Below are 16,468 nucleotides of genomic sequence, written 5' to 3'. Positions count from 1 at the left end.
GAATTTCAGTCATCAGAAACAATCTCTTAACTTTGTGATTGCCAGAATGGCACAAACAACAGTGAATGACAGGACATTGTCCTGTTTGGGGACAGGAAGTGTGGAAGGATATATGGGAAGTAGGGACTTCCAAAGATGCAACAATATACCATTTGAATGGCCAAAGATGCAAAAGACCCATAATCAGAAAATCATAAGACACCGAAGAAAGATAATTGAAGAAGATACAAATAAGTGGAAGCATATACCATGTTCATGGATAGGAAGAATTAACATAATTAAAATGTCCATACTACCCAAAGCAATTTATAGATTCAGCGCAATTCCTATGAAGATGCCATGGTATATTTCATGGACCTAGAATATTCCAAATATTAATATGGAACCACAAAAGACCGAATAGCCATAGCAATCTTCAGAAAGAACAAAGTTGGAGGAAATCATACTATGACATCAAACTCTACTACAAGGCCATAGTAATCAAAATAGCCTGGTACTGGCATAAACATAGACATATACGTCAATAGAACAGAATAGAGAGCCCAGAAGTAAACTCACGCCTTTATGGCCAATTATTTATTAACAAAGGAGGCAAAAACATACAATGAGGTAAAGATAGTCTATTCAAAAAATGGTGTTGGGAAAATTGGATAGATACATGCAACACAATGAAACTAGACCATCTTCTTACACCATATACAAGAATAAACTAAAAATGGATTAAAGACTTAAATGTAAGACTAGAAACCATAAAAACCATAGAAGAACACATAGGCAGTAAGATCATTGGACATTTTTCTTAGCAATATTTTTTTCTGATATATCTGCTGCAACAAGAGAAACAAAAGAAAAAATAAACAAGTGTGAGTACATCACACTAAAAAGCTTTTGTACAGTGAAGGAAACCATCAACAAAATAAAAAGACAACCCTACTGAATGACAGAACACATTCACCAATGATACATCTGACAAGGGATTAATATCCAAAATTTATAAAGAACTTATATGACTGAAGACCCAAAAAACAAGCAATCCTATTAAAAAAAATGGGCAAATGATCTAAATAGAGACTTCTCCAAAGAGGACATATAGGACATACCAAAAGATGCTCAACAAAGATGCTCAACATCACTAATCATCAGAGAAATGCAAATTAAAACCACAATGAGATGTCACTTCACACCTGTCAGGATGGCTGTCATCAATAAATCAACAAACAAGTGCTGGCAAGGATGTGGAGAAAAGGGAACCCTAGTGCACTGCTGCTGGGAATGCAGACTGGTGCAGCCGCTGTGAAAGACAACGTAGAGGATCCTCAAAAAATAAAAAATGGAACTACCTTATGATCCAGTGATTCCACTTCAGGGAATAAATCTCAAGAAACCTGAAACACTGAATTGAAAGAATATATGCACCCCAATGGTCATTGCAGCATTATTTACAATAGCCAAGATCTGGAAGCAGCCCAAGTGCCCATCAGCAGATGAGTGGATAAAAAAGCTGTGGTACGTTTACACCTGGAATACTGCTCCGCCGTAAAAAAAGAAGAAAGTCTTACCTTTTGGAACAACATGCATGGACCTGTAGAGTATTATGCTAAGTGAAATAAGCCATTCAGAGAAAGACAAATACCGTATGATTTCATTTATATGTGGGCTCTAATGAACAAATTAAACTAATGAACAAAATAGAAACAGACTCATAGGTACAGAGAACAGACTGGCAGCTGGCAGATGGGAGGGAGGTTGAGGGGCTAAGTGAAAAGGGTAAAGGCATTAAGCAAAAAACAAACAAACAAACACACAACATAGCACCTCACAGACACAGACAACACAATGGTGATTACCAGAGGGAAAGGGTGGTGGGAGGAGATAGAGGGGGTAAACGGTGCCAGAGGGACTAGACTTTGGGTGGTGAACACACAATACTATATATATATGGTGTCCCCCCAAAATGTGTACACACACTTTGAATAATAATAAAGGCAGTGTTTATTAAAATACATTTCATTTTCAGAATTAAGCTATCAACTGTTAAAGTGTGTCTACGTTTTTTGGGACACCCTGTCTATATATAGTATTATAGAACTGTACACTTGAAACCTATGTAATTTTATTAACCAATATGATCTCAATAAATTCAATAAAAACTTTAACCAAAAAAGAATAATGCATCTGCCTGTACTCCAAAAAGGTGTGAATTTGCAGATTTGCAGAGACTTTCGCTTTGCTTTAAATCAGTGGTTCCCAACCTTACTTTGGCCATGCCCTACTTAAGCATGTAAAATCCATGATGCCCCCCCTCCCCGTGACATATAACTCGTATTACTCAAAAAGTGAGCTCCTATTCACATGGAGGAAGCCTAAAAGGCCATTAACTTGGTCTAGACCAGTGGGCGGCAAATTCATTAGTCAACAGAGCCAAATATCAACAGTACAACGATTGACATTTCTTTTGAGAGCCAAATTTTTTAAACTTAAACTATATAAGTAGGTACATTGTTATTAACTTAATTAGGGTACTCCTAAGGCTTAGGAAGAGCCACACTCAAGGGGCCAAAGAGCCGCATGTGGCTCGCAAGCCGCAGTTTGCCGACCACGGGTCTAGAAAAGGTTCCAAAGAACATGGCATCCATGAAAGAGAAAAATAAAAGAATGAAAGGACAGGTGAAGTACTGAGGAAGAAATCACTAAAAATTTGTTAGAAAATAATAATATAAAGTGATATGAAAAAATAGCAAATAAAGTTTCAAAACATATAATAATGAACTGAAATGCACAATATATATTTATGTACTGTATCTGAGGCCCCTAGAACCATAAGAAAAAAATTCACTGTTAATAACTCATTTTTGAATTGCCCCCTTAAAAATCAAATTGCCCCCCTGTGGGGCATGTGCCCCATGCTGTGAACCACTGCTTTAAGCTGTTTTTTTGCACGGACCCAAAACATGATCGATAGATTGAAATGAAAAGCGGAGGCAAGAAAAATGATGGGGACATTTATAGTCAGAAATGTACAGGTGAACTACAAATCCCGGGTGAGGTAGAATTAATCTGAGACTATTGGTGATGCCTATATCAATTTAAAAATACAAAAATAATTCAAGAACCTGTTCATGCGTCTCACTAAAATAATGCTTCACGTTTTACTTGGCTTTTTCCAACAGTCAACGGTTTCTAGGCAAATCACTGTGATTTACTTTGGTCAGAGCTGGAGGTCTGTTCTCGTCATTGAAGTTTCCGCCCCACTTGAGTTGGTTATCTGCGCTGGCACAGTGGGGAGGTGTGCGTGTCAGCAGCGGTGGCTGGGCTGGAAACTGAGTCATCTTGAGAGAATGTGGGGGAGGCTGCAGGCCATGGTTGCTTCCTTCCGGGGGGCTTCTGTCTGCCTGGAAGTCGCTTCTTTAGGGAGGGGTTCAGTGGGACACCACCTGGTCTCCAGTGTGTCACTGTCCTCTGACTTCAAACTTCTAGCAACCGAAGCTACGTGGTGGCAGGAGTCAGCTAGGAAGGCTATGGTGTTCTGACCAGGCATCCTGGGCCCCGAACTTCGCAGTCGGCAAAGCAGGAAGGCAGCGGTGGCCTTGTAAAGAGAGGTGTTTGCACTGTGACGGCCCCACCTCCTCTTTTCCTCCGTGGCCAACTCTGGGCAGGGCGCCTTTCTTTGAGAAAGAATGAGTTCATTATATGTAGGGAGCCACCTCAATGACGTCAGCCAGCTGTCTTGCAAAGCCACACTGAGACCAGGGAGGGGATGTGAGCAAACCCTGTTAGCGTCAGGGTTCAAGGACAGAGGAGCTCTTCCTGTGGCCTTTCTCCTGAGACAGCAGGTGAAACCACTGGAGAAGGACCCTGCTGTAGGTAGGCCGAGGCTTGGAGTCACCGGGTGCAACTCGGCTTGTCTTCATCCTTGCTCCCAAAATCCCTCCCTCACCCACCAGGCCTCTGGGAGTAGCTGCTGCTCTAACGAGGTGGGGGTGGATCGGCAGGTGCACAGGCGTGTGTGCCTGACCCGGCCTGTAAGAAAGCCACGCTCTCTGTCTTCCTGAAAACCTGGGAGACACGGTGATGGGACTTGCCCTTCCATCGTCTTCTCTCATTGTATAGTCTACTTCCCTTGGAATACTTTGCTTTCAGTGATGTTTAGTTGCACGTCAAGGACAGGAGAATGAAATAAATTGTTCTTTTTTAAAAAATATTTGATTTTTTTACAGAGAGGAAGGGAGAGGGATAGAGACTCAGAAACATCGATGAGAGAGAAACATCCATCAGCTGCCTCCTGCACACCCCCACTGGGGATGTCCCCACAACCAAGGCACATGCCCATGACTGGAATTGAACCTGGGACCCTAGAGTCCGCAGGCCGACGTTCCATCCCCTGAGCCAAACCAGTTAGGGCAAATAAATTATTCTTAACAGATATTGGAGGCCACTAACAAGTTGGGCCATGTCAGCCCGGCAGCGTGATGGTGTTTAAATGCTTTATCAAAACGTAAATAAATAAATAAATAAATAAATAAATAAATAAATAAATAAATAAATAAAATGCTTTATCAGCACTTCTCGGGACTCAAAACCGCACCACCCCCCTGAAGACATCTGTGCTGATTCCGAAATGCCCTGGCAGGCAGCTGCTGGTGGCCCCACACCCGCTGTCGGAGTTTCTGCATTTCCGTGCCAAGCCTGTCGCTGCAGAACCAACAGAACTGGCAAAACAGGAATGTGGCAAAGGGTCCCTGGGACATGAGTCAGAGGAGCTATTTACATGGAGGAGGTTGCTCCGAAGCCAGGAAGCGCCCGCACAGGTGCTTGCTGGGACACGTCTCGTTGGATTAGGTCGGCCTGTCATTTGCAGCTACAACCAGCTCTCTGGTGTGCTGTCCTGGAGTTTGGGATTATAATCAACTCAAACTGTCAAAGCTGTGCTGGCCCTGGTTGGACTCCGTCCGGGCTCCTGGAGTTCAAAGCAGTGGAGAAGAGCCTGACCAGCTCAGGGTGATACATTTTCCTCCCGGAGAACCGGTAGCTGTGTTCTCTCTTGGGGGGCGGGGAGGGGGGGGATGTTTTTATTTTTTGGCTTAACTTTTCAGGAAATATTTTATGTGATGGTCAGCCAGATCCCGCTGTTGTCATCAGAAAGGAGCCCTTCAATGAGGCCCCTCTTTGTTGTCCTGACAAACTGGACCGTAGTAGATGCTATGACACCTGGAAAGGACTAGACCAACGCCACGCTCTCGAAGGCTCATTCCCTTGAGTGATTTATGACAGTATTTGTGAATGGAGTTAGGGATGGGCACAGCCTGTTCATGTCATTGAGTCAACATACCACTGAAGGCAAACCTGTGCCAAGTTACTCACCCTGCCAGGTGCCAACTCACCAGGTAAAGGAGGTTGATTTCTGTAGAGAGCTCCGTGCGTTGGTTCAACAACATATATGGAGCCCCTATGGGATACAAAAATGAGAACGACATCGTCCCTGCCCTCAGTAATGTCGACGTGTGCACAGGAGGCAGACGCACAAGCCGCTCATTATAATCCACCGTGAGCGTGGTGACTCTAGCCCAGGGGTGGGCAAACTTTTTGACTCGAGGGCCACAATGGGTTCTTAAAGTGGACCGGAGGGCCGGAACAAAAGCATGGATGGAGTGTTTGTGTGAACTAACATAAATTCAAAGTAAACATCATTACATAAAAGGCTACGGTCTTTTTTTTCAATAGTTTTATTCATTTCAAACGGGCCGTAGTTTGCCCACGGCTGCACTAGACACTGAGAGGCCAACCTCAAAAAACCTGCTATTTCCAGCAGAAGGCCACAGCTGAATTTTAAGCAGCTAAAAAGCCATTTTACTTTGACCAGTTGTCTCTTTGTACGAACAGTGACTCAAAGTATGTGGCTTGTGTTTCAGCTGCCCGTGACCCTTAGGATCAGGGCCGGGATTGTGTCTGAGAGCCCGCTCGAAGCTCGGACCACTCACTCAGAGCCTCACGCTTAGTTGTGGCCACGCCTTGAGGTTGCATCCACCCTAGAACAGTGATGGCGAACCTATGACACGCGTGTCAGAGGTGACCCGTGAACTCATTTTTTTGGTTGATTTTTCTTTGTTAAATGGCATTTAAATATATAAAATAAATATCAAAAATATAAATCTTTGTTTTACTATGGTTGCAAATATCAAAAAATTTCTATATCTGACACGGCACCAGAGTTAGTTAGGGATTTTCAAAATGCTGACACGCCGAGCTCAAAAGGTTCGCCATCACTGGCCTAGAATGTGGTAGTCATTTCCCATTTCCTTGAAGGAACCTTCACTCAAGAAGGGGATCTATAGTAAGCCAGGTGTTTTAATGAATTAGCACGTTCCTCCCACTTTCTCCTGTAACAGAGGTTGGCAAACTTGTACTGAGCAGGGCTAGATAGTAAATATTCTAGTCTTTGCAGGGCCCTGGATTCTCCATCCCACACACTCAACTCCGCCTTCTTAGCAGAAAAGCAGCCACAGACAAACAGACAGCGCATACATGGGCATGGCTCTGTGCCAATAAAACTTTATTTACAAAGTTGGGAGACGGGCCGGATTTGGCCCCCAGGCCATAGTTGACCAACCCTGGTCTAAAAGTGACTTTTTCTTGTTAGTCTTGGACATTTACAATGTCCTGAGGGTAGGCTGTGAGGAGTGATGGGTGATGGGGGCGGGGGGGGGGGGTGGTCAGGAAACCAGCGTCAAGGCCCGGACCCTCCACCTCGCTTTCATTTGATGCCAATCAGTGATTTCCTTCAGTCCCAGTCATCTCAGTAAACGAGGATATGGACAGAATGGCGTCTAAGGTGCCGGGGACCCCTGGCATTTTCTGTTTCTGGAAAGACACAGGACCTGATGAAGTTCACCACCGGCAGGACATGTAGAGAGCAGGTTTGCATCCTCCGGGACCTGGGTAGAACGGAATCATGGGCTCCATCTCAGAAAGTGAAATGTAGTAGGAAAAAGCAGAGTGTCCAGCACTTGGGTTCAGAACAGATTCGGTGACATGCAGACCGGACGGGAGAGCCCGGGGCTGCAGCCGCCCAGGAGAAAGGTATGAGCCGATGACTCAGCTCGCTGTGAGTCAGCAAGGCGGCTGCCCCACGGGCGGGCACTTCTCAGCTGCACTCATGGGGAAAGGTGTGCAGGAAAGGAGGGCAAAGCCCTGTCGGAGCCCCAGCGGAGGGGACCGCACCTCCAGTCTTAGACCCCGCCTTGTAGGTCAGACTTGGGCCTGGAGCGGATCCCAGCAGAGGGAATTCCCAGCCCCTCCTTGAGGGGGTGGGAGAAGAGGCCTGTTGGTGAGTGGGGAGGGAGAGAGACCAGGGATATGAGAACTGCTGCACATAAGAGTTCTTACAGAAAATGACTTTTCCAAAAAAAGTGTCTATGGTCAGCATCCAGATTAGCACCCGGGGCATAACAGGCTCTCAGATGTTTGCCGGGAGAAAGCCTCTAAGTATGTGAAGAACACTTAAGTGGAAGAAGCATTCTGCTTGGTGGCGGTGGCGTCGGAGATCAAATTAGGATGGAGGGAGGAAGCCACGGGGCTGCCCAGCTCAGCGCCTGGGAGATGTGGTCTGTGCCCTGCACCCGGGAGGCCCCTGCACTCTGAGCAGGGCCCCCCACCCCTGAACTGGGGGCCCCTCCGATTGCATCCACCGGGGTCCGGTAGGCAGGAATATGGACTCGATCTCCCCCGAGGAGGGTTCAGTATGTCACCTTCAGGCCTGAGAGGCCGCTAGGCTTGCGTTTCCTGCACACACAGGCTTCCTGGCCGCCCACACTCTGTCGCCCACAGTGCCGCGTGCACAGGGGCTGTGTCAGAAGGCCTTCGCTGTTACACAGACTGGCATTTTTTATTTTAATGTCTACGTATTTCTTTTGATGGGTATCAGGAAAAATAAAGCTAGCGCATCATAATTTCAGAGACAATTGTGTAAGACAAGGCTGCGCTGAAAAAGCCAGTGGCTTTAAAGTTGACTGCATGAGAAATATGAAGGAAACAGCATACGCCTGTATTCAGATAGGGCACACATTGAGAAAGCAGTTTGTGACTAGCTGACGTCTGTTCCAAGTAAATTCTCTGAAACTCTCAACTCTGAATAAAAGTCATGTTTCTTACTCGTCTCCCAGCTCCATCTGCCACCTATACCAGGATTCTTTTCTCTATCACCCAATTCCATCACTGGACAAGACTCAGATGACTTCCTTTAAAAAAAATGCAGTAGGGCCCGTGGAGGAAATTCCATAAGAGGCAAAAAGCAGAGTGAGCCAATGAAGTCTTATAGAAATCCCACCAGCCCAACGTGCCCACCGCTTCCATTCCCCTCCCCGTCCCTTCCTGTCCCCGAGCCCAGGCGTAAGCATTTATCATGGGGTAGGCATCCTTTATACTTTTTGCTTTAAATTTAACGTATCCAGTTGCATGTTGCAAACGCCTCTGGACGGCATGTCTTGCTCTCAGCATTGCTGGCCACTTGTCATTCCTCAAACCTAACCTAGTCATTTTTCCTGCTTCTCTTTGTCCTTGATGTCCTTGTGACTGAGGTGGGATTTACACGGTAGGTCGGTGCTGGAGTTTCAGCCTCTTCTCCAAATCCTTCCATGATGAAGCTTTTGACACCCTCATTTTTCTTGTCTATAATCTTCCTCGGTGTTTTGTAATTTAAATTTTTCACTAGTACTCTATCATTCCATTTTCTTTTGCCTCTGGTCTTCCTAGGGGGTCTTTCATCTGTAATAGCCTCTCACCCAAGGCACTCAAGTCTCCTTCTCCCCCATTTAAAAGTGTTTAGAAGTCCCCGAGGAAGGACTCCATGTCCCTGGAGGTAGGCAGCTCAGGCCTCTGGTTTTGCCCTCTTTCAAGAGAGCATTCCCATTGTTCTCCCTTTCCTTATAACCTGGCCCCGAACACTGAAAATATTGACCTCTTCATATCCGTTGACACCATCAAAGTACGTACTGCCCGCTGCATCCCTTATCTGATGTGTGGCTTTCATCTTGGATGTGCTCCCCATAAAATGTGCATTTCGCTGTCCTGGGCCAAGACATGGATGCGCTCAGGAAATCGGATGGTCCTGTTGGTTTTGGACAGTCCTGGCATGCGGGCGGTTGGACTTGCGATGCGTGTTCTGTGGAAAGCTGAGCTCCGTAGAAAAGGCGTCTAATGTGTAGGAAAAAATACACAACTGGTTGTTCTTTTTGTGGATTTCTTTAAAGGCTGGATTACAGCGGACCTTCCAGAGAGTTCTTCTTCCTGGTGTCCAGAGAACTCTTCAATCCATATTACGGCTTATTCGAATATTCGGCCAATGACACATACACAGTGCAGATAAGTCCCATGTCCGCTTTTGTGGACAATCACCATGAATGGTAAGTAAATGTTTCCTCAACACCTTTCTTCTGCTGATTTCTGTGATATCCATTTTTTGTAGGAATCCTTGATTCTAACACCTTTCTCCTCAGAGAAAATCATGTTTTCTTATTGCCCTGGCTGGTGTGGCTCTTACTTATTTTTTGTTAATCCTCACTGGAGGAGATTTCATGCATTGTGTGTGTGTGATTTTTTTAGAGAGAGGGGGAGGGAGGAGGAGAGGCGGAGAGAGAGAAAGGTTGATGTGAGAGAGACACATCGATTGGTCGCCTCCCGCGCACACCTTGAACAGGGCCAGGGATTGAGCCTGCAACCGAGGTCTGTGCCCTTGACCGGAATTGGAATCAAACCCGAACCGGGTAGGGCCATATTTTCAATTAAACATCTCATTTGACTCTGATTTTTCTTGTCAGTCTCAAGCAGGAATAGATTGTGTTCCTTTGGACCAATTTTAAGTGAGCTGGGTAGAATCCAAAGGGTTTCTCCCATCCGATGAAAGTTACGGATGATGTTAGGTTCCCAGCGAGATCCCCAGGCCCCTCTCTGCTCCCTGAGCTCCGGGGGGTGAGGGTGAGTAGGGCAAAGTCATGTCAGGCGGCTTCTAGAGCTGCCCTTGGGCAGCGGCTAACACGGGGAGGGAGAGGGGCTGGAGCGACTGAAGGCAGAAGGGCAGGCGGTGGACTCACAGCAGTGGCCGCTCGGACCCGATTAGCCACCCGAAGTCTGTGGCCTGGGTTTGCCCCCTTTTCTAATTTCTCACACACGGTCACCAAGGACAAGTGGCACAGGAGCCCGTCTGGGCATTATTTATTCTGAAAATCCCCGATTGTGCTCTGACTAAACGTCCTTACGGTTTTAAAAAATTCCTGCATATACAGACTTTAGTTTTATAACCCAGTTTACTTGTTTCTGCTCATTTTCACTGATAGTGACCAAACACACACACACACACACACACACACACACACACACACACACACAACAGAAAGACCATGAGTAGGACTCATGAAAAAAATTGAGTCATGAGGTTAGTCTTGGTGGGTGGAGGGCGCCACTTTTAGGACTTACGTTTCAAATGAACTTCCGTTTGGCTCCAATTTGGAGTCCTCCCAACTAAAGCTGTTGCAGTTGTGCTAACACCAGCGGAAAGAAGGACAGACAAAGCTGCCGGACATCTGTCCCCGGATGGCTGCGAACCCTCCTGTTCCACGGGCAGGAGGGAGCCGAGGGACTCACGCTCTGAAAAGGCATCCAACCTTCGAAGAGCTGGAAACGGAGTACTTTTGAAAGAGAAAACGAGGGTCCATCTCAAGTCAGCAGGCCCAGTCATCACAGACATGTTTAGTAAAGTTTCCAAAGTGATTCAGAATGGACGTGAGCCTTGAAGTTTTAGGGAACAGAATGTGCCAGGAGGGAACTCCCGCAAATGCCCACATGCATCGCTCTTGGCGGTGACAGTGGTCGGGGCGTGGCTTGAGAGAGCACAGGGAGAGGCACGTTGTCACTCTGAGACTGGGGTTTTCTCCAAGGGGGATTGCTGCTGGGTTTGCATGAGAGAAATCCTGCTCATATTCATGCAAACAGATGAGAGGACAGCGTTTCCTCCTCCACCACCGGCCTCATCCTCTCGGTCCCTTGGAAGCGGTTGGGGGAATTTCGCTGAGTGCGCACAGGGGACTCCCGGTGGCCGTGCGGGTGCAGATGGCAGACGCTGTTGGCACGGGGGGAGGGGGAGCAGCGTGTCTGTACATAGGAGCGAGACACCTTCCTTCAACTCGTAGATGTGACTATTGGCCTCGGGAAGACAGACTAGAGGGCGCACACACGCCCGCAGCCCGGGAGGCAGTTGATCTTGCACAAACGTAGATGGTCAAAATCCAGTTAGAACCTGGTCCGTGAGGTGTAAGTGACCGCGTGCCTGTGTCTCCTCCGCAGGTTCCGGTTCAGCGGCAGGATCCTGGGCCTGGCGCTGATACACCAGTACTTGCTGGATGCCTTCTTCACGCGGCCCTTTTACAAGGCTCTCCTCAGAATGTAAGCGTGGTTTCATGGCTCGTGTAGTTAGCGTGTAAGGCCACAGTATATCCCTTACTGGAAAGGGTTCCAAAATCTGTTGTTACTAAACTTAAGAGAGGGATAGGTTTCTGAAACGAATATAGCTAGTGCTGCGTTCTTCCTGCTTTGGACCCTTTCCTTCTGTCTCGCCCCCAATGTCTTCCTTTTGCTGCCCTTCAAAGAATTGATCCTCACTTGTTGCAACACATGTTTCTGAAAAACAATCGTACTTCCACTGCAGCACTGGAATTCCTGTGGTGGTAATGCTGATTATTAATAGAATAGTTGTGGGTTAGCCTGGGTGACTCACCGTCCTCTATCTGTTACATGATGCACTTTATATTTTGCTTTGTGCACACTTTTAACTGCTTGCTCTTAGTCCACATTTCCATTCTCCTTTGCTTTGTTTTTGTCCTATTTTTGTTTGTGTGGTAGGGCTGGGCAGTCCTGTATTTTTCCTGAGATCTCCCTGCATGTAAAACGCAGTACCTTCTGGTGACAGAGGAAACATTGGCATTCACAGAACTTTTCTTCATTGTTGTCACAATGGAAGTTTGCAGTTTTTGCCAAATGTCAAGCCAGACAGTATCTGCCCTGTGGTCAGTTGGCGCTGACAAGGCGGAGCAGGAGCAGGCGCCTGCCTGTGGGGCAGTGGCTCACACCTGCAATAGGACAGCACAGATGGTTGGCTCTGTGTATCTCATTCCCTGTAAACAGGAGCCTAGACCTCAGATGAAAATAAGGTGTGCATAGGGGGCTCGTACGAGGGTCAGTAGGAAGACGCCTGCCATCTTCCCTGTGGGTATCTGGGCAGAGGAAGCCCTGGGCAGCTGGCACTGGGCACCTTCTTCCGTGGTCCCCCCGCTCCTGTTGTATCTTCCCATTTTAGGGCTTTATCTCTCATCTTCTCATTTAGGCTTTCGGTGAGAGCAGTCTGTACCAACTGTTGGCACACCCTCCACCCACGGTGCCTGGCTTCTTTCTGCCAGTAGCCTGGCGAAGAAGCTTTTACAGAATATTGTTCCGACCTTATCTTAATGGGCCATCAGCTGCTTTTGGTACTGGTGACCGTCGCAAACCCCACCCATGTGTCTTGAGTCTGACCTCATGGCATCCATGGCCCTGACCTCCTTCGATTTTATGTCTCCTTGGTGGGTTTCTCCTCTGATTTTCCCTTAAACCTCAGTGTTCCAGAAGCTTCCATTCTTGGCCTTCTGTGTGTGTGTGTGTGTGTGTGTGTGTTCTCCTGGGGAAATCTCTTCACCAGTTTCCTCTCCTTCTGATGCTGAAATCAGCGCTGTTGGTTTTGATCACCCTTGAGTTGTAGGCTGAAGTGGCCAACATGCCACTGAATGCCTCCCATGCATGTCTTGCGGGCACCTCGAAATCAGCGTGGCTGAAACGAGACCCCCTCACTTTTCCCTGACCTGAAAGTGTACCCTGTCCCATGTGCCCAGTTACAATTCATGGTCCCAGCAGTCTCAAGTGGCTCTGGTCGGACATCAGCAGTCACCCTCCATCAGGAAGTAGGAGGTGCCCAGCTTCCCCACCTCCTGCCCCGTCCACAGGTCCTTTACGCTGCTTGTTCCTGCGAACTTGTGTGGCTTCGGGGATTTTTTGACTGGTAGCCCTCAAGACGAATTCGAGTTGACTTGCAACATGAGTTTATTTGCTATCCCTATTTTAGATATCATTCTTTATACACCGCCCCCCCCCCAAACCCATTTACTGATTTCCACATTTGTCTCCTAAATACTTTTTAAATTCATCTTCTCTTTTCCATCCTCAATAACTGTGCCCTAATGAAAACCCCTGTCTTATTTTTCCCAGATGACTATGGTGACGTATAATTGATCCCCACCCTTTTATAACAACCGCACCTCCCCTTGTTTTAAGTAATCCTCCGGACTGCCATTTCCAGAGAAACAATTGAAATTCACATCACACAGCTGACCATGGTATTCCCTAAAGCCTTTCAGTCATTCTGAATCACCAAGTCCCTTAGAATGGCCTGCTCCCAGCTGCTAGGCTCAGTCCCTGGACATTCCATCTAGCAGGTCAGTCTCTGGTCCTGCCAGGATGCTGGAGTATTCTGCATACTCCTTGCCTTTATGATTTGTTCCTGTTGTTCTGCTCTTCTCCTTTTTCCTCCCCCCCCCCCCGATTCTCCTCTTCACCCCTCTAGCTTTTAAACATCCTGCAAAATTTATCACAGGTATCACCTACACCAGAAAGCTCTCCCTGAATCTCTAGGTCAAAGTACATGTCCCTCATGTTTGCTGTGAGAGCTCTCTGTAGCTACCTTACCTTCTTTTTTTTTTCTAATGGGAGTGTAACATACCTATACACCATTGCACAAATTATAAGTGTTTCCCACCCTGGGCTATCACTAATCACCTTATATTAACTCATCAATTTGTGTGCCTGTCTCCCCAGCTAGACCATTATCTCCTGGAGGTCAATGAGTGTTTGACAAGTAGCTATTAAGAGATCTGGAACACAGCTGAGGCCTACTAAATGTTTAGACTGAACCAAACAGCCTGACCTTTGAAATTGGGCTGACGGGAGGGAATTACAAAACAACTGAAGCAAATCAAATGTTACCGCCTTCCATTTCCATAATAGTTACTCCACCTCCTGTAGATCCTCTCTCAGCAGGAAAAAAGAGGAGAGAGCTATAGAAAACCCTTATAATTATAGAGAGACTTTGGGGCTTGCTGTTTTCAGAATCATGGAAAAAGTGAGAACTGTGAAGAAAAAAGGGATGTATGTAAACATGGACCATATCTGGTCTTTAGGGAGGAAAAGCTCACATGCATTACCAAAACATACGAAGAATTTCTAATTAGGACAACACTGTATAAGACAGTGTAACATAGCCAAAAGGGCACTGGACCCAAGTTGTCAGCCTGAGTTCCAGTCTCTTCTGGGGCACGAGTTGTGGGTGACTGTGCTGATGGCCGTCACTCATTGCACCTCCAACTCTCTCTGTCTCTGACAGGTCAGACTGGGTGATTCCTAAGATGTGTTATAAACATCCAGGATGTTAAAATTGCATACCAAATTTCTAACTGATTTCACGGATTTGGTTACTGCCTTTGACTAATAAGTACATTTCAGAAACCGGTGCCTATTGTGTTGACCTTGTTCTTGTCTTTAACTCCTGTTTCTGTCCTCGTGACTCTGGGTTTTTGCTGTTGGCTGTGCCCACGTGTTTATTCGCGTCTGTGTGTCATCCTAGCCTGTGTGACCTGAGTGACCTCGAGTACCTGGATGAAGAGTTCCACCAAAGCCTACAGTGGATGAAGGACAACGACATCCACGACATCCTGGACCTCACCTTCACTGTGAACGAAGAAGTCTTCGGGCAGGTCTGTGGGTGTGCACCGCCGGGGTCTCAGTGTGGCGACTGGAGGCCGCTGGGCGGTGAAGAATGGCTCAGTGGCTAAGACCGGATGCGCGTTTCCGTGTGGCTTGCTGGGTGGTTTAAACCTGGGTTTGTGTACAGTTAACAATCATCGTGGTGGCAAAGATGATTCTCATGCCAGCTGCGGGTGAAGGTGTTCTCGTGTACGGAGTGCGACAGCTATTTGTGTGTTGTAAATGTTCTTTTTATTTCCAACTAAAATATCCATGTAAGGCATTAGAACGTGCCTTAAACACAATGTTTAAAAGTCCATGCTACCCCAGGGTTGAATGTTGAATTACTTAACTGGCACTGGGATTTCACTCTCATTCATATTTCAGAACCGAAATTGGTTATTTCGAAGCCGAGGGAAAGTAAACAGTATTTTAGTGAAGGTTTGAAAATATTGACCAATCAACCAATGTTGATTTTTTTTTTTTTTTTTTACAAAGTCGATGGAAGGGTTGCTTAAAAGATTTCTTTCAGAAATTACATAATAGTTCATAAGTAGTCATCTTATTTAGACATTAATATTTGGTTGCTTTTCTGGATTTCGTATTTTGGAAAAGAAGTTCTCGATTTAATGTTCACTTGAATGTAATTCTGTTTCCTTAAAGTCAGTCTTTACTTACATATGGGCTTTCTATGTGTGGTTGATTCGGAACCCTAAAGGAATTTGAGAAAAATGCGTTTTTGTCAAATATCCAACTAGCAGTGGGCCAGAATCTGGAACCAGTTTATGGTCATTTAAAAGGCTTATCTGTTTCGTCAGGATTTTTAAAACTTAACCTTCGCCACTGGCAATACATATGTTTTAGCCACAGAGGCTCTTGGACACCCGCTCGATGCCCCGTGTCACTGAGCCGTGGCGTGAGCGTGGGCCCCGGGCGCCCCTCGCACCTCCTTGCGGGACAGCGTTCCCACCCCCTCGAGGGCTCGCTTCATTGTCAGCCCTCTTGTGTTGACCCCAGATCACGGAGCGCGAGCTAAAGCCTGGGGGTGCCAACATCCCGGTCACGGAGAAGAACAAGAAGGAGTACATCGAGAGGATGGTGAAGTGGCGGATCGAGCGCGGCGTGGTGCAGCAGACCGAGAGCTTGGTGCGCGGCTTCTACGAGGTGCGGCGCCAGCGGGGCGGGGCGGTGGTCCTCGGGCCCATGTCCGCGGGGCCGCAGCCCGTCCCCTGTGCTTCCCCGTGTGCTCTGCTTATGGCTGCTCTTTCCATGTAAAATGCCCAGTGCTTTGTCCTGTGTGTTTCAAGAGCACACACAGAAAGCTTCATGCCAGTGACAAGAGAGCATTGACATAAAACGACCTGAATTCAAACAGCGTTTGACCGTTCAGAGACCACTGGTAACATTTAAGTCATGCATCTCGCATGATGGATGCAGACAGTCACATCTCATGCTCCACATGTGAACTCTTGAATCGGAGGGTCTGCACAGGCGTTACAAGGACGCAGTGTCCCTGCGACTTCTTCCGTAGGAGCACTGGATCTTTTTATTTTAAAAATATATATATATATTTATTGATTTCAGAGAGGAAGGGAGAGGGAAAGAGAGATGGAAACATCAGTGATGTGAGAGAATCATGGATACCCCCCACTGG

The 16,468-nt window shown here is 46.8% G+C and overlaps 1 protein-coding gene across 13 annotated transcripts in view; it reads left to right on the top strand.

Annotated features, from left to right (window-relative positions):
• HECW2 (HECT, C2 and WW domain containing E3 ubiquitin protein ligase 2) overlaps positions 1 to 16,468 on the top strand; it is a 264,600-nt gene that overhangs the window by 222,770 nt on the left and 25,362 nt on the right. For all 13 annotated transcript variants that reach the window (XR_009453721.1, XM_059702621.1, XM_059702618.1 and 10 more), the window contains 4 exons: positions 9,246 to 9,398; positions 11,335 to 11,433; positions 14,696 to 14,825; positions 15,832 to 15,978. Coding sequence is in view for 12 of the 13 variants with exons in the window: in XM_059702621.1 (XP_059558604.1) it covers positions 9,246 to 9,398; positions 11,335 to 11,433; positions 14,696 to 14,825; positions 15,832 to 15,978 (529 nt within the window). In the remaining variant the exon portion in view is untranslated. The remainder of the gene's footprint in view (positions 1 to 9,245; positions 9,399 to 11,334; positions 11,434 to 14,695; positions 14,826 to 15,831; positions 15,979 to 16,468) is intronic.

Source organism: Myotis daubentonii, chromosome 7 (genome assembly GCF_963259705.1).
Source record: "Myotis daubentonii chromosome 7, mMyoDau2.1, whole genome shotgun sequence".
Lineage (NCBI taxonomy): Eukaryota > Metazoa > Chordata > Mammalia > Chiroptera > Vespertilionidae > Myotis > Myotis daubentonii.
Note: the sequence above shows the minus strand (reverse complement) of the source record. Positions and strands in the feature narration are given on the sequence as shown.